Here is an 18,722-nt window from a genome sequence, read left to right as displayed (position 1 = left end):
AAGTTGTTCCTAGTATTGCCATTGGGGGATGGCACTGTATATATACACTGAACAATCGAAACGCTGCCGTACGTTGGAAACTAATAGCTATATAATTACTGGGTAAGTCTCATATACAAAACTAAAATTCAACATAAACTGAGAATACAAAAAAAAAATATGTCCAACTTGTTTCTCAATACCTAAAATACAGTAGGTGCAATCAAGAAATGTATCCTTGTGACAAAAGTCCTACTTGACTTTGTTCCAAATATAACATAAAGTCAATACACCTATTTAATAATGGTTTTTACTTCTGGATGTTTCTTTTTTATTTTAACATTATAAATACGTATCTTACCTATTTACTTAGCTTTTGAGTAATTACTCTCTGGCCAGAAATGCCCAAATCAAACTCAGTTAATGAACATGAGAAAATCTGAAAGAGCCTAAGAGAGTAGTATCACTGGAATTACCTTCTTAGGTGATGACAATTTATTAGGATTAGCATAGAGGCACCTTCCAAACACGTATCTGATTCAAACTTCATCAATGTTCCAATGATTCCTTCTAGCTCTTTAACTATAAGCAAAAGTTCATTTTCAGTAATATCATACCTTTTCATCTTCCTCAAACTTTTCATACACAACAGGCTTAAGGTTCCAAATCACAACTCGGCCTGAGGAGTCCTGACCTTGTCCTCCTGTTGCAAATCTTGAGCCATCTGGATGCAGATCTACACTAAAGATGGCCTTATCACCTGAAAGGAAATAATTCATTTCAATAACAAAATCATTCAAGAGTACAGACTTCATGCTATACTATGCTACTGATAACACCTAGGCCAAAATATTTTACGAAAAACAATTAACTATTTTATACCTGTTTTACCCTAGAGATATAATTATGAAAAATACAAAGGTAAAACTACTTTATAAGAAAGACGAGTTAAAAGTAATGCAAACTCCTGAACTTAAGACAGTACTAATGATACACAACTGCTTTGATTTACTACAAAGATTTACATTTCTGAAACAAACTCTTGACTCAATAATTTTTACTCTTAATTTAACAATTCTCATAAAATCTAGGCAATTACTTGGTACTAGCCTACACTTTAAGGAGTGGCCTACCAACCAGTAACCAAAGCCTGTGTCAGTTAATACAGTTAATCAAACACAGGTCAGAATATGTATTATAGTCTACCAGCAGGGTCAACTGCCAGCCTGCAACTGGATTCAGTCAGTGCACATAATTGTATATTTTCAGATTATATGCCAGTGTGCAGTCAACACTGATCAGACAACTAGATAGCATTGGGAAAATTTCTTACTACCACTGTGGCCCTTTAGTTCAGCAATTAGGGTAAAATACCAAATGGCCAATCCCTACCGCAGCACGACCACCTTCCCGAAAAAGTACTTTAACACGTCCTGTAACCCAGGATCAGTGTTGCCATTTTGAGGAATTTTGTCTACTAGTGTGGCTTTCTAGTAACATCTGGCAACCCACCATGGATATTCTGACCACAGCCACGGCGCTGATGAATAAAATTCTTCACTTTGCCTTTTTATGATTAATTATAAAAATAAAACTAACAAACATATCCTGCTCATTTATTCAAATGAATTATATCGAAATCCTTTATTTTTCTTTTTCAAAAATAATTTACGCTCAGCTAGTGATGTGTAGTTTATTTATGCCACAGAAAATAATTCTACATCAGAAAATACGCAGTTTTACCACTAAATTTACCGCATTCTAACCATTAAATCATAACTAAAGTAAAGAAGAACTGCTTATGGTAACACTGCTAAAAGCCAATGTTGTGAAGAAAAACTGGCAATGTTGCCCAGGATAGACATTAGTCAAAAGCCAGCATCCATCGAAGCAACACCTTGAGACCTCTACTTTCCTCTTGAAGTAAGTTTTTTTTCTCCCAAGTCATAACTAAGGCCATAATTTCCGATTTTCGGGAAGGTGGTCGTGCTATGGTAGGCTCGAGGCCGGCCATTCAGTATTTTACCGAAACGGTTTACATGTAAAATAGCAAGAAGTAAAAATATTATAAGAAAATGACAATTTGTCAAAAAATGATATTGTTATGATACAATAAAGTTTCATACATACTTACCTGGCAGATATATACATAGCTATCGACTCCGTCGTCCCCGACAGAAATTCAAATTTCGCGGCACTCGCTACAGGTAGGTCAGGTGATCTACCGCCCTGCTCTGGGTGGCAGGACTAGGAACCATTCCCGTTTTCTAATCAGATTCTCTCTTCCACCTGTCTCCTGCGGGGAGGCTGGGTGGGTCTTCAATCGTATATATCTGCCAGGTAAGTATGTATGAAACTTTATTGTATCATAACAATATCATTTTCATACATTCAACTTACCTGTCAGATATATACATAGCTGATTGACACCCTTTGGTGGAGGGCAAGAGACAGCTAACTTACTGACTAGACAGGTAAACAATGATATTGTTATGATACAATAAAGTTTGTTCATACTTACCTGGCAGATATATATATAGCTGTATTCTCTGAAGTCCGACAGAATTTCAAAACTCCCGGCACACGCAGTGGTCGGCCAGGTGGTAGTACCCATTCCCGCCGCTGGGAGGCGGGCGTAAGGAACCATTCCCATTTTCTGTCAGATTTTTCTAGTACCACTGTCTCCTGAGGGGAGGTGGGTGGGCACTTTGATTATATATATCTGCCAGGTAAGTATGAACAAACTTTATTGTATCATAACAATATCATTTTGTTCATGAATCTTACCTGCCAGATATATATATAGCTGAATCCCACCTTTGGAGGAAGGGGGAGACAGATTCGATTTTGGGAAACAATTTCATATATATGATTGATATTTTGGTTCCTTAACTGTTAGCATAGCTGACTTCGTGAGTACCGTCACCCAAGTCTGCTTCTGCTTTACTAGAGACTCCAGCTAGGTAGTGACCTGTGAAGCTGTTGAGTTCTAGAGGATCTGTCAATGGGGGCGTGACCACAATGCAACTAGATCCTATATTATAGACCTCCAATTTCGGTACTGCATTCCTAGAGGTGCCAGCAAGGACGTGACCTGTGTAGCTGGTGCGCTCTAATGAACTGTCACGGGGAGCGTGACCACGATGTGACAGATCATATAGGTGTTGTTTAGACACCGAATGCTGTTAATGCTTCACTGGAGGTGCCAGCAAGGACGTGACCTATGTAGCTGGTGCGCTCCAGATGATTTGTCAATGGGGGCATGACCACACTGTGACAAAAACATTTTACCCTACTATGAGGGCGAAGCAAAAACATTACCACCTGACCTAGCCTATCTGGTTAAACTTCGTAAAACCAAGGCTAATGGAGGGAAGTCCGCCTAAGGCGGCCTACCCAAGACCACAAAAAACTAAACACCTACATAAACATAATAAAAATAAAAAATAAAAATAAATAAAATTAAAAAGTCCAAACTAACACATTATTTTCTTAAAGATAGGAAGAGTGCTACTCTCTGTCCCCAATATATTGTCTGCTGCGACATATGGGCCCAAAGAGTAGCAGTTCTCGTATGTAATCCTCACCTCCCGAAGGTAGTGAGAGGCAAACACTGAATTACTATGCCAAAATGTGGCATTCAAGATGTCATTGAGTGCCATGTTCTTTTGGAAGGCTACCGACGTAGAAATAGCCCTCAGTCCATGCGCATTCACCTTCAACACTTTCATATCACTGTCTTGACAGGATGAATGCACTTCCTTGATGGTGCCCCTCAAGAAAAAAGCCAAAGCATTCTTTGACACTGGTAACCTTGGCTTCCTGACCAAACACCACAAGTTATCAGAAGGACCTCTTATAAACCTTGGTTCCTATCTTTTCAGACGGAGGGTTGACTTCCTAGCTATTGCTTAGGAGTCTGCTTCGTCTCAAGAGCCTCAGCGAGGATGTGACCTATGGGTAAGAGTTCTTGTGGGTTTGCCGATGGGGTCTTATCCACTTACTCGGCAAAGCCTAACTGGCATTTGTCAATGGGTGCTAATCCACTCATATGACCATATACCTATGCCTATTAGCATAATTAAGGAGCACAACACCGATCCCGATCACCTGATCCTAACACGAGGGTTAGCGCTTAATTTTAAAAAGAGTTAAACTAAAAATTAACTCACTAGTTAAGGATCAGTGTCGGCTCCCTATCCCAGCAACGTATCCGCAGACACGAACAACCAAGAGAAAAGGATCTCTTGTAGGTTGAATTGACATCCTTCGTGTAACGGGAGGTCAACACAGAATTGCATCTCCCGTAAGTGACAGCTCATATGTCCTTTATGACATATTGTTATGGAACCAAGAAGAATTCATAAAAGCTCGCACTTCATGCATAGGTTCTGAATGGACTGGACATGAGGAACTTCAGAACTACATCCAAGTTCCAAGACGGCAACTTGGGTTGTTGAACCTTCATCGTTTCGAAAGATCTCAAGAGATCGTGAAGGTCTCTGTTGTCCGCCAAGTCCAGGCCTCTGTGCCTAAAGACAACTAAAAGCACACTCTTATAACCCTTGATTGTAGAGACTGCAAGTTTTAGATCCCTTCTCAGAAAAGGAAGTCAGCAATCTGGCTCACAGGTCGTGGTGGAGGAAAATGCCGTTCTTCTTGCACCAACTCCTGAAGACTATCCACTTCGATTGTACACTGCGTTGGAAAACGCTCTTCTTGCACTGGCGATAGCTTTCGCCATTGACGTATAAAAGCCTCTCGCTCTAGCCAACTTTTGGATAGTCTGAATGCAGTCAGACTCAGAGCGAAGAGGCTTCTGTGGTACCTCTCGAAGTGGGGCTGTCTGAGTAGATCTGTCCTTACTGGAAGCGCCTCTGGAAGTCTACTGCAAAGGCCATGACCTCGTGAACCACTCTCTCGCAGGCCAGAACGGGGCGAACAAAGTCATTCTCGTCCCTTCCGACACCGCAAACTTTCTCATGACTTCCCCTAAGATCTTGAACGGGGAAAGGCGTACAGGTCCATCCCCGTCCAGTCCCAGAGAAGTGTGTCTATCGTCACTGCAGCTGGGTCGAGTACTGGGAGCAGTACAGTGGAAGCCTCTTCGTTCTGGACGTCGCAAAGATATCCACGAGCGGACGTCCCCATAACCCCCACAGCTCTTGGCATACCTCCTGATGCAGAGTCTACTCGGTTGGCAGAAGTTGACCTGCTGATGAGGAGATCTGCCCAGACATTCTCTACTCATGCTACAAACTTCGTAAGGATCATGACGTCCAGTGCCCTTGCCCACAGCAAGATCTCCTTTGCCAGAGCAAAAAGGGACTGAGACTGTGTTCCTCCCTACTTCTTCAAGTACGCCAGAGCTGTGGTGTTGTCTGAGTTGACTTGGAGTATTCGACGAGAGACTTTTTCTTGGAAAAACTGAAGAGCTAAAAAGATGGCTGCCATTTCCTTTAGGTTTATGTGCCAGGACACCTGTTCCCCTCTCCAGGTGCCTGCCACTTCTTTCCCCCTAATGATGCTCCCCATCCCGTGGTGGACGCGTCAGCGAACAACACTAGGTCGGGGCTCTGAAGCTTGAGAGACACGCCCTCCGACAGCTACACTGGATCTAGCCAACATTTCAAGTGATGTTTTACCTCTCCTGAAATTTCCAAGATCATGTGTAGATTCTTGTTTTCTTTCCAATTGTACTTGAGAAAAAATTGTAACGGTCTGAGGTGCAGTCTCCCCAAGGAAACAAACTTCTCCAGCGAGGAAATGGTCCCCAGTTAGACTCATCCATTCCCTCACCGAGCACGAATCTTTCCTTAGGAAGGCTAACACTTTGTCTAAGCCTTGCTGCTGACGTCCCTGGGACGGAAAAGCTCGAAAAGCCACTGAATCCATCTGAATCCCCGATACACGATGGATTGGGTTGGGATCAGATGACTTTTCGAAATTCACCAGTAGTTCCAGGGACTTCACCAACGATTAAAGTTGTTTGAAAAATCCTTCAGACACCGCGTTTGAGTGGAGGCATGAATGAGCCAGTCGTCCTTCGAAGATAACAATTGCGAAGGAGGAGACTGAGGGGCCGCAGGCTGAAACTATTCTTCAAAAGAGGCTCGAAGCCATCGAACCAAGACCTCTTCTTCTTCTCAACTGACACACGTTTTTCGTTTCGGGAAGATGGTAACCGTGCTCTCTAGACAACCTCTGGAGAGCTGCATGAAATCTAGAGAACAAGGCAACTGGCGAAAGAGCGGAACGAGGAGAAGGAGAAGGGACTGCCTGGACTCTTGATTGGCAGCCTATCATCCTTCCTCTCGCGATGTGGCTTTGCCTTTCTCACTGCAATCAACAAAACAAGTTGTTGTTGCAAAGACACAATCATCCTTTTCGATGGAGAACATTCCTTCTCAGGCAAAAGGCTGATCCTTTGAGAAGACGATGGGCGAGGGGAAGCCGCCCTCCTTCTCACATGGACCGCCAAGGATATATCTTAGGAGCGACCGAAGCGCTCAAAAGCATACTCATCGGAAGACGTCCTCTCCTCGGGTGAAAGATCGCAACACAGTAGAAAAGAGAGAGGACGTGAAGCGTCCCCTCCCTGAGACCATACATCATACATCTTAGCTCTCTTTTACTGCGGAAAGTCTTCCAATTGCCCAGGAGACGACTGCAAAGCAGGAGCAGCTAACGGACGAGAAGAGTCCCCCTCCGAGGAACCAAAGACGACGGCCGCCTGTGCGACCTATAGCGTCTTCGTTCTCCTCAGAGGGAGCGAGACCCTCCGAGAGTTCCAACTCCTGCGCGGGGAGGACGTCTCTGAAGACTAAAGTAATCTTTCAAGATTCAAATTCTATGAGATTATGAGCATGACATCACCCTATAGACGAATCTTGACTATGAGAGATGTTTCAGAATCATTTCTAGATCATCTATGCTATTCCGAAAAACTGGAGAGGTGTGAATTTCAGTCTATTCAGGGAAAACAAACTTCTCCAGCGAGGAAATGGTCCCCTGCAATTCATTCATTCCCTCACCGAGCATGTTTCCTTCCCTAATAAGGCTGCGTTTCACTTAAACAGGAGTAATTTGAAGACACTGTAGAAGATTGTTCATTTGTTTCTTCCTAAAAGTCTCCTTCCTGAGATCCATTACTATTCTCTGATTCTCGGCGAATGTCTGAAGAAGCATTACGTTGTGCGTCCATCCAAGCGTCCTGCCGAGCGTCGCGCTCGGCGCTGTGTATTTGGCAACGGAAAGAAGTCCCTCATAATCGAGCAAGGACGTCTCGGCGAGCTAATTGACTGCATCTCTTGCACATCATTCTTGTTTCGAGGGAAATCATGTGTGCTATGCCGCTGTAGACTCGGACAGAATTCTGTTACCATGCGGTAAACAGAACCGAAAAAGGTCTAATACATATATATATATATACATACACACACATATACATCTACACATATATCTATATATACATATATATAATATATATATACATATATATACATATACATATATACATATACACATACATATATATATACACATACTACATACACACACATATATATATATATATATTTTTTTTTTTTTCTTATGAAAAAATTCTCGCAAAGTGAAGATGTTCAGCCATGTATGCTAGAATTCCCCTCAACCCGAGGCTAAGGCCGTGATTGTAGGGTAGAAATACGGTTAGTCCGTCAATCCCGCAGGAGAGAGAGAGACGTAACCTATTGCGCATGGCAGACAATCAGATGGAACTGAGCACTGGCATTACGCATTAGTGACAGCAGACTCAGAGAACGTTCGTCGTTCTCGCACTGCTCTGCCTGAGTTGCCACCTACACCATTCTACGAATGAATAGGTTTACTATCATTATAGAGCAGAAACCAAATCCATCAAACTGGTATATTTAAGCGAAACTGAAATTTGCTAAAATATAAAAGGCCTAACTTGGATTTGTCATAACAATACCTTAAAAATGTTTAAAAATAGGGAAACCGGCAACCCCTGAATAGTTGCAGGGAGAACCGATTAAATGTAATAAGAATAATCGTACTCTCGTTGTCCTCCACGTAGGAGTAACTATGGGGTATGAGTATATAACTTGAACCATACAACCGTGTTTGATAGTAATATGACTTAAGGGCAAAAATAATAATTACTATGATACAACATCGCTTGTTCACCTTACCCGCAGATATATATATATGTACATATATCTGACTGGTAAGTTTTATGAACAAACGTAGAGTATTTTAGACACTTGGACAGCTACCTCCCTACTACATTCTGCCTCACCGAGGTAGGGAGAGCCATCACGCGGTAGTGTTTTGTCAATGAGAAATTATACGCTTACGCGATAGAATGAACACTCATGGCATTATCACTATACTTCACTACACTACTATAACTTTCCAATGCAAACAGGATTCCAGGCTACGCAAAGATTTAAGAATCACAGATAGGGTATTACCTCCAAAGACACTATTGTAGGGCCCGAAGGCATCACAGGTCTTTGGAGGGATAAATTTCTACTTGGACGGGTAACTTGTGTTACACGCCTGGAGAAGACCTCCTTACACTATCACGTTCTAGTTTACGTACCTATGATTCATAAGCCTTCCCCGCAGAATCAGACATATTTTCACACTCGTTGCAGCGCTCATCAAACATACAAACATGTTTCCTACAATTCGCGCACACTGTATGAGGGTCTACCGAAGTTTTCGGTAGCCTAACCTTGCATTCTTCCACACAACATACTCTGGCCTAAGTCGAACTTAGATCCAGACATCGTAAGTTTAAGGAAAATCAAGCCAAAATAAAAAACAATCCACAATTAGCGTACTGCCTAACCCCACCGATCCTAATCAAATAACCAAAAATCAATCGGGATACTCAAGTGACCAAAAGAGTTCCAAAATCCAATGACGGAGGTGCAGAAAACACTTGTTGTCTGCACCGGCGACAGAAAATATCTGACAGAAAATGGGAATGGTTCCTTAAGCCCGCCTCCCAGCGGCGGGAATGGGTACTACCACCTGGCCGACCACTGCGTGTGCCGGGAGTTTTGAAATTCTGTCGGACTTCGGAGAATACAGCTATATATATATCTGGCAGGTAAGATTCATGAACAAAACATATGTTGTAGGTATAAATAAACCTTGGTTCCTACCTTATTAGATGGAAGACTTCGTGGCTACTGCCCAGGAGTCTGCTTCATCTCAAGAGCCTTAGCGAGATAGTGATCTGTGGCCAAGAGTTCTTGCTGGTCTGTCGATGGGGTCTTATCCACTTACTCGGCAGAGCCTAACTGGCGTTTGTCAAGGGGTGCTAATCCGCTTATATGACAACACGCCTTCTTTAAGGAGCACACAACCGATCCCGATCACCCGATCCTAACCCGTGTTAGTTCTAAGATTGTTAAGTCATCCCCAAACTCTTAGCAAACAACCACAAACTCGAAAATCATACATACAAAATCAAACAAAAATTTTGTACCCCTCTAATAGTCAGCTGTCACTCGATTTCCTAATGAGGCGAAGTGAAGGCTGCCAGTGCGACATCTGACACTCCCATGCACAGGAAACACGAAAACACATCCGACAAGAGGGTTACGTACACATATTTAAGGATCGGTGCTCTCTCCTTTACCCAGAACCGTCTGTGCTGACACAAACGGACCTAGAGAAAAACATTTCTCATACGTTACTCGCACATCTTTTAAATAATGAGATGCAAATACTGAGTTGCATCTCCAATAGGTTGCGTCCAAAATATTTTTAAGTGACATTTCTCTGGAACGCAATTGATGTCGCGATTGCCCCCCCCCCCCCCTTTTTACCATTTCCAATGAGCTCTTACTCTTAAGATTAAAAAGAGTCATCTGGGCAGTTCTTATGAGCCTCGGTAATTACACTTCTAACAAAGAAGGCCCAAAGCATTTTTAGACATAGGTCTCTTGGGGTCTTTCACCGAGCACCATAGACCATGTTGTGAGCCCCCCTCCCAACCGCTTCTTTCTGTCCAGATAGAATTTCAGTGCTCTAACTGGACAAAGTGATCTTTCTATTCTCTGCCTACTAGGCTAGTAAGTCCTTTTACCTCGAAACTCCTAGGCCAGGGATTCGAAGGGCTTCTCGTTTTTGGCAAGAAAAGAGTCTGGAATGAACAAATCGCAGAATCTTCTTTGAAACCAACTCGTGACTCAAGGGCGTGCAACTCGCTGACCCTTTTAGCCGTAGCCAGAGATAGAAGAAATATACACTTTCTAGTGATATCCCGGAATGAAGCCGTATGAGGTGGTTCGAACTTTTCCGAGGACAGAAATTTCAGAACCACATCTAAGTTCCAGCTCGGAATCCTAGGCTCTACTGACTTGGACGTTTCAAAGGAGCGATTGAGATCGTGCAAATCTTTATTATTCGTCAAGTCTAAGCCCCTGTTTCTAAAGACTGACGAAAGCATACTTTCTGTATCCTTTAATTGTTGGTACAGAAAGATGTGACTTTTCCCTCAGGAAAAGAAGGAAATCCGCAATTTCGGTTACAGAGGTATTGGAAGAGGACAGCTTCTTCGACCTGCACCAGTTTCTGAAAACTTCCCACTTCGATTGGTACACTCGCCTAGTAGATGATCTGTGGGCTCTAGCAATTGCGCTTGCTGCCTTGCGAGCAAAACAATCTCGAACTCTGGACCACAGTCTTTCGATAGTCGAAAGGCAGTCAGAGCCAGAGCGGGTAGATTTTGATGGTACCTCTCGAAGTGGGGTTGTTTGAGCAGATCTATCCTGTTTGGAAGAGATCTGGGGAAGTCCACTGTCCACTCCATCACCTCCGTGAACCAAATTCGGGATGGCCAATATGGGGCTATCAGAGTCATTCTGGTTCCCTTCGAGGCCACAAACTTTCTGACTACTTCCCCCAGAAATCTTGAATGGGGAAAAGCGTACACGTCTAGCCCTGACCAGTCCAGGAGAAAGGCGTCTATTGCATAAGCCCTGGGATCCTCTACCAGGGCGCAAAAATGTGTCTATCCTTTTGGAGAGAAACGTGGCGAATAGATCTATCTGCGGTTTCCCCCAAAGATTACCAAAGGGTCTGACAGACTTCCGAGTGGAGGGTCCATTTCTGTAGGAAGGACCTGGAACCTCCTGCTCAGTCTGTCCGCTCTCACGTTCCTCTCCCTTGAACAAATCTTCGTTAGAAGAACCACGTTCCTTGATTTGCCCAAATCAGCAGATCTCTTGCCAGTTCGTATAGGGCGAAAGAGTGAGTTCCTCCTTGTTTCTTGACATAAGCCAGAGCGGTCGTATTGTCGGAGTTTATCTGTATTACTTTGTCTTTGACTATCTGCTCGAAGCTCCTTAACGCGAGGTGAATCGCAAAAAGTCTCCTTGCAATTTATGTGCCATGACACCTGCTCTTCGACCAGGTGCCTGACACTTCTTCGGACCCTAGAGTCGCACCCCAAAACCTGTCTCCGACGCGTCTGAGAACAATGTCAGGTTTGGGTTCCGAACTTCTAAGATACTCCTCTGTTTTCTTCCAAGGGGGCAACCACCACCTTAATTGTTGCTTTACTTCTAATGAGATTGAAACGTGTCCCGAGAGCTGTCCTGTCTTCCAACTCCAACTGCTTCTCAGGAAGTACTGAAGCGGACGGAGATGCAGTCTTCCCAGAGGAAAGAACTGTTCGAGCGAGGAAAGGGTCCCCAGAAGGCTCAACCATTCCCTCGCTGAAGTACGCTCTTTCTCTAAGAAGTTCAATACTGTGGCACAGCCTTTCCTTACTCTCTCTTGAGAAGGAAATACTCGAAAACCCCGAGAATCCATCTGAATCCCCAGATAGACTACGTTCTGGCTGGGGACCATCTGAGATTTCTCGAGGTTCACGATTAATCCTATTGTCTTTGTCAATTCCAGGATTGTTGACAAGTCCTCCAGACACTGCTTTTGAGACCTGGCCCTGATGAGCCAGTCGTCCAGGTATAGGGAGACTTTTATCCCTTTCATGTGAAGGTGTTTGACACATTTTTCATCAAGTCTGTGAAGACTTGGGGAGCCGTAGACAGGCACCAAAAAAACACAGGGCCCTGAAACTGATAGATCCTTCCCTTCGAACATGAAACGAAGGTACTTTCCGTCGAGAATGGTGAATCGGGACGTGGAAATATGCGTCTTGAAGATCTAGAAAGAAACGCCCAATCCCCAAAATTCCTTCCCCTTTGACCCGGAAGAGGGCTTTTTTTTTTTTGCCAAGGTTACCTTGAGGCCCCAAAAAAAAAAGAAAAGCGTTTTTTCCCATTGCTGAACTTCTGTTGTTGTACGAATTTGTTCAGCGAACTTACATCCAGTACCGGTCTCCATCCCCCGAGGCTTTCGCTACAAGAAACAAGCGATTGTAAAACCCGGGGAGCTGTGATCCAGTTAGCTACCAGCGATATTGCTCTTTTGTCCACATCTGCTCCACCATTTGACGAAAGAGTATCCATCAGAACAGGGTCCTTGTATCTGGCTGACAGTTCCCTCGGTGACGTTGTCAAGGGGGGTCTGTCCTTGAATGGGATATAATACCCCTTCTTGATTACTGACATCGACCAAGGATCGGATCCTATGTCTTCCCATGCTCCCGCAAAGAATTGTAACCTGGCTCCTACAGGTGTCTGGAGGAAAGATTTCTCATTTTCCCTTCTTAAAGGGACGGAAGGCAGATCTTCCCCTTTTTTCGTTGATTCCTTCTGACGATGGATCTAGCCTGAGAGCCTCCTCGAAAGGGCTGCTGTTGTTGAGCTGGCTTAGAGGCTTTCTTTTCCTCACTAGCCACAGGTCTATTCTTCCTTGAGGATTGCCTTAAAAGATCTGAGTGGCTTTCTCAGTTAGCGAACTGGGCATGTCTCTCACCAACTGCGAAGGAAATCAATGTTCAGAGAGAGGTGCATACAAGCAAAGCGGATCTCTGTGAAGGCGAGACGGCCTTAGTGAGAAAGGCACTATGAACCGCTCTCTTCTTTAGTATTCCCGCACCGAAGAGGGAGCACACTTCCGCCGATCCATCTTGAACCGCCTTATCGATTTGCATGTAAGGATGCTATGCAAGGTTTCAGGGCTTAGTTGTTCCTTTTTCATGGGACTTCTAGCAATGACCCAAGGGACAATCTAGGAAGTTAAATACTTCTAAGGTATGAAAAAAGTCCCTTTGAGGAGATGGTCCATTTCCGAAAAGACCCCATGATGCTTTCGCTGAATTTAAGGCATGTCTCCTCGACGAGTCTACGAGACTGGAGAAGTCCGATTCAGCTGAAACGGGCAGAGGACAATCCCATGTTTTCTCCCATTTTCGTACCATATGCCTCTCCTGCCCCTTAGTTTAGCGGGAGGCAAGCATGCAATAGATCGTCCTTTCCTAACTCCTTCTTAGTCTTGATCCAGGAGTCCAGAGATGTAAGGCCCTTTTCATGGATATGGCCGGCTTCATTTTCAGGAAAGACGAAGACTTGTGTGCCTTTGTACTTGAAAATAGAGAGCGAGGAGAAGGAGGAGCGGCTGGAGTCAATGCATCTCCATATTCTTCTAAGAGAAGAGCAGAAAGAACTTTGTAATTCGAAAGCCCTCTCTGTAGTAACTTCGTCCTCCGAGACGTCATCTAAATTAATAGGATCGGAAGGAGAAGGCTCCCTTCCCTCCTCTGTCTCCTCTCTCGATTTCTTCCTTTCCGAAGAAGAAGCACTTCTATAAGGAGATGGGCTAGGAGTAACTCTCTCCTTACGTTTATATTAGGCGAGTCACGTTATCACTGCTCTACGCCTGTTAGACTCCTGTCGGATGTCAAGCCCTCTCACGAGGAGAATGCGCCTGGCGTTTAGCAGGAGTATCTCGCTGAGAATACTCCTGAGGCCTGGTAGGAGTATCCTGTTTGGAATACTCCTGGCGCCTGACAGTCGTTACACTCTTCGAATACTCCTGCCGTCTGGAAGGCGCATCTCGCTCCAAATACTCCTGGCGCCTGTTAGGAGTATTAAGCCTCAGAATTAATCCCCCCCCTGGCGCTTGGTAGGGCGCATCGCGCCTCAATACTCCTGGCGCTTGGTAGGAGATCGAGCTTCAAGACTCCTGGCGCCTGGAGGTAGTAAAAAGTCCAGAATAACCTCCTGGCTGGGAGGAGTATCGAGGCCAGAGTAATCAAGGCGCTTGGCAGGAGTATCTCTTCCCGAATACTCCTGACCTATGGAAGGCGCATCTAGTTCCGAATACTCCTGTGGGCTTGGTAGGAGTATCGTCATGGAATGCGCCTTTCGAATAGCAAGTTATATTGCGCTTAGCGGGCGCTATACTCCTATCAGGAGTTGTCTCTTCTCCAGTTGGCTCTTTTGTTGTTTCTTGGATGAAGATCTGGGCCTAGAACGATCCCTTTTTTACAGTAAAGTCAGGCACTTTTGCGCCTACTTGGCGCCTGGCTCCTAGTTGGCGCCTGACGCTTAGCAGGAGTTACTTCCTTTCCCACGTCTCGCCTGCCTAACGCACCGCTCTCCCCAGAGATGGCCGCTTGTGCGACAACTCCCCTGGAGGGTTCGTCGCGCCCGACAGGAGATCGGTATTTGGATCTCTTAATCGGAAGCCTGTCATCCTTTTTACGAGTAGGCTCTTTAGAAAGTACTCCTACCAAAGACGCTATTTGCTCCTGTACATTCATCAAAATTCTCCTGGTCGAAGGCTCATTCGAATCAGGAGAAGGAGATCTGGAAGGCGCTCGAGAGTCTTTTCCCTTCCAAGGATCTAAATCCTTTCTAGCTTTCTTGATACCGAGCCGCCTCCTCTTCAGAGAAGCGCTCGGGATAGAATTAAGCTCAGGGTTTCTTCCAGTTCCTTTTTAGGGACGTGAAAGCTTCGATTCCTTCCATCCTCTTCTCGGAGAAGGCGAACTAGATGATGAAAAGCACTCACGAAGGACGCTTTTCCTATAGCTGTCCCTGGCAGTCTGAGATGTATAAGATTCTGCCGAAGGGACGCCTGATCGTTGGGGATTCCCCACGACCCCCGTAAGGCTTTCGACTTTCCTTCTCCTCGAGAAACCACATTCACTTCTCTTACCTTCCAATGCTTCCATTTTCTCTTGCATTTTTTGAAGGGAAGCTCTGAGTTCCGCTATTTCTGAGGCGGAATCAGAGGGATTAACTTGTGAACGGGCTGAAATAGAATGGGCATAATTAAGAGAAGAAGAAGAAGCTACAGAACTACTAGACATTTTCCGGCTTTTGTAAGCCGCCTTCCTCTCTCTATCTTTCTCTAACTTCTTCAAGTAAGAAGTCAGATTCTTCCATTCTTGCGCACTCAATCTCGTTACACCACTTACGTTACAACGCTATTTCTCAATTGAGCATTCAACCTTTCTACAACCACTGCATTGTAGTGTGAGGATCTTACCGAAGCTTTCGGAATCCTCACCTTACAGCCCTCATTCACACACAACCCTCTGAAGCTAACACTAGAATCAGACATATTCACGAAAATCCAAAGCGAAGTCCAAAAAACAGTCCACGATAGCGAATGCCAAACAACGATCCAAGTACGTCACCAAAAATCAGTCGAAAGATGATCAAAAGCGTTGTGAAAAAAGAATTCCAGTCAGGAGGAAGTAACAACAATGTTGATACTACCGGCGACAGAGAGAATCTGATTAGTAAACGGGAATAGTTCCTAGTCCTGCCACCCAGAGCAGGGCGGTAGATCACCTGTAGCGAGTGCCGCGAAATTTGAATTTCTGTCGGGGACGACGGAGTCGATAGCTATGTATATATCTGACAGGTAAGTTGAATGTATGAAATTGCAAATTTTAAAATTTATTTTTCCTAACTATACAAACCTGAGGTCTTTAACAATAGAAGTAGCTAGCGGCAGCTGGAACGGTCGTAAGCTTCGAACAAGGGGAGAACGGTAGTTAACTGCTTGTCCGATCGTCGCGCGACTGAGAGGTAAACAAATCACTTTTGCTTTTGGCCCATGCAAAATACGCAGAATGAGGGGTGGCATGAGGAGGGACTATATGTAAAGGACCTCAGGTTTGTATAGTTAGGAAAAATGATATTGTTATAATACAATAAAGTTTCATACATACTTACCTGGCAGATATATACATAGCTAAGACTCTGTCGTCCCCGACAGAAATTCAAATTTCGCGGCACACGCTGCAGGTAGGTCAGGTGATCTACCGTCCTGCCCTGGGTGGCAGGATTAGGAACCATTCCCGTTTTCTATTCATATTTTTTCTCTTCCACCTGTCTCTGCGGGGAGGCTGGGTGGGCCATTAATTAGTATATATCTGCCCAGGTAAGTATGTATGAAACTTATTGTATTATAACAATATCATTTTCATACAATCAACTTACCTGTCAGATATATACATAGCTGATTGACACCCTCTGGTGGTGGAGGGTAAGCAGACAGCTAACATGGAATAGACAGGTAAACAACATATGTTGTAGTATAAACCTTGGTTCCTATCTGATAGGTGGTAGACTTCGTGGCAGTTGCCCAGTAGTCTGCATCACCTCAAGACTTTAGCGAGATATGTGATCTATGGCTAAGAGATCTTGTGGTCTGCGATGGATATGAACCGCTTACTCGGCAGAGCTGAAAGGACTTTGTCAATGGGTACTGGACCACTTCTATGACAATACACCTTTATGAAGGAGCGCAACACCGATCCCGTCACCTGATCCTAACACGAGGGTTCGCGCTCAAATTGGAAAGAGTTATCCACACAACTCCTTTCAAAAACCCCAATAATTTCACTAAGTAAAAAACTTTAACTCAAAGTTAAGGATCAGTGCTCGGCTCCGTTATCCCAGTAACGTATCCGCAGAAACTAAACCAGTATAAACCAAAAAGAGAAGGATCTCTCGTAGGTTAACTTGACATCCTTTGTGTAATGAGAAGTCAACACAGAGTTGCCTCTACCGTACAACACAGCTAATATGTTCCTTATATGACATATTGTTATGTTAAAGAACAAGAATTTGCAAAGCGCGCACTTCCTGCGCTTTTAATTCTCAGCTGTTTGAAGGAATCAAGTCACTTATGAAGTGCTTAGGAGATCTCCATGTTTCAAAGAAGACCAGGGCTTTCTTGAAATGGATCTCTCCCGACTGAAGCCTGAAGCCTGGCAGGAACCTCGCGCCTGGCTGGTGCTTCGCTCTTGGTTGGCGCCTAGCGCTTGTCTGGAACCTTTCGCTTGACTGGCGCCTCGCATCTGGATGACGCCTCGCGTCTTGGCTGGAGATTCGCGCCTAGAGCCTGGCTTGCGGCTGGCTGCTCGCGCCTGGCTGGCGTCTCGCGCCAGGTTGGCGCTTTGTGCCTGCCTGGCGCCTCGCGCCTGGCTGGCGTCTCGCGCCAGGTTGGCGCTTTGTGCCTGCCTGGAGCTTCGCGCCTGGCTGGCGTCTCGCGCCCGGTGGAGTGGCGCCTTGCGCCTGCCTGGAGCTTCGCGCTGGCTGGTACAGTCGCGCCTGCCTGGCGCCTCGCTCCTGCCTGGCGCCTCGCGCCTGGTGGCTCCTCCCCACTTGCGGAGCTTTTGAGCTTGGTAGAGTCTCGAGGATGTCTGGCAATGTCCCACATCGGACACTCGTTATCTGTCCTATCTGTTCGCATCTAGCGCATCTGTGTCAGGTGTAGCCGGTCTTTGCTCCTCATCAGACAATGACAGTGTTCTTGCGGTGTCTGCAGGTTTCTTCTTCTTTACTGACTGTGTCAGAAGGTCTTGAGTCCGCCTTCTCAGTTAATGAACGAGAAATGTCCTTCACTACTGAGAAGGGAACAAAAAGTCAGACAAAAGGCGAGTACAGAAGCGCTGCCCCTCTGAGCGTGGGAGACCGCTTTGGTTAAAAAGACACTATATACTGTCCTCTTTTTAAGAAGACCTGCTCCAAACAAAGAGGAGATCTCAACCGAGCCATCCTGAACCGTTTTGTCTATACAAGACAAAATACACAGAAGGACTTCTGGTTCGAGTCCTTCAGAATCATGGGCTTTCTTGGACATCACCCAAGGGACCAATCTAAGAAGTTGAAAAACTTCCAATACATGAAAGAGTCCCTTGAGGAGATGGTCCAGTTCTGAAATGCCCCAAGTTATACGGGCAGAGTTCAAACCATTGTCTACGTGAAGCGTCAACTAAGGTCGAAAAGTCCGCTTCTGACGTAGACGGAAGAGAAATACCCATATTCTCTCCCGTCTGATATCAAATGCCTCTTTTACCAGCTAGTCTCGCTGGAGGCATGCAGAAGACCGTTCTAACTAACTTCCTTCTTCAACTTCATCCAAGAGTCTAAAGACTGAAGAGCCTCTTCATCGAAATGGCGGGCTTCATTCTAAGAAAAAAAAACGAAGATTTCTTCGTCTTTGCACTCGAGAAAAGAGAGCGCGGAGAAGGAGGAGGAGGCAGGAGTCAAGTCGTCTCCATACTCCTCTAGAAGCAAGGCTGTCAAAACATTATAGTTCGACAGTCCTTCTCTTCCTTGATACTCCTCCTCCGAGTTTACTTCTAACTCGGGGTCTAGATGAGTCTCCGCTGCTAATTCAGTACGTCTTTCCCTCTGGAGGAGACAAACTCCTAATAGGAGAGGGGCCTAAGGGAATGATATTCCTTCCTCTTCCCCGCTTTAATAGTCCTGGAAGGCGCCAACAGCCCAGGCTTCTCTCCATAATGGATGACGCTTCCCGCTTGGATGACGCTTCTAGTCAGCCAAGCG

At 45.0% G+C, this 18,722-nt stretch overlaps 1 protein-coding gene across 1 annotated transcript in view; it reads right to left on the bottom strand.

The window, feature by feature from the left end:
• The window catches only part of LOC135218163 (protein HIRA-like), a 104,541-nt gene that overhangs the window by 83,493 nt on the left and 2,326 nt on the right, over positions 1-18,722 (bottom strand). Inside the window, exon 2 of the mRNA XM_064254316.1 lies at positions 597-739. Coding sequence (XP_064110386.1) covers positions 597-739 — 143 coding nt within the window. The remainder of the gene's footprint in view (positions 1-596; positions 740-18,722) is intronic.

Source organism: Macrobrachium nipponense, chromosome 19 (assembly GCF_015104395.2).
Source record: "Macrobrachium nipponense isolate FS-2020 chromosome 19, ASM1510439v2, whole genome shotgun sequence".
Classification (NCBI taxonomy): Eukaryota; Metazoa; Arthropoda; class Malacostraca; order Decapoda; family Palaemonidae; genus Macrobrachium; species Macrobrachium nipponense.
This window is presented reverse-complemented; position numbering and strand designations above follow the sequence as displayed.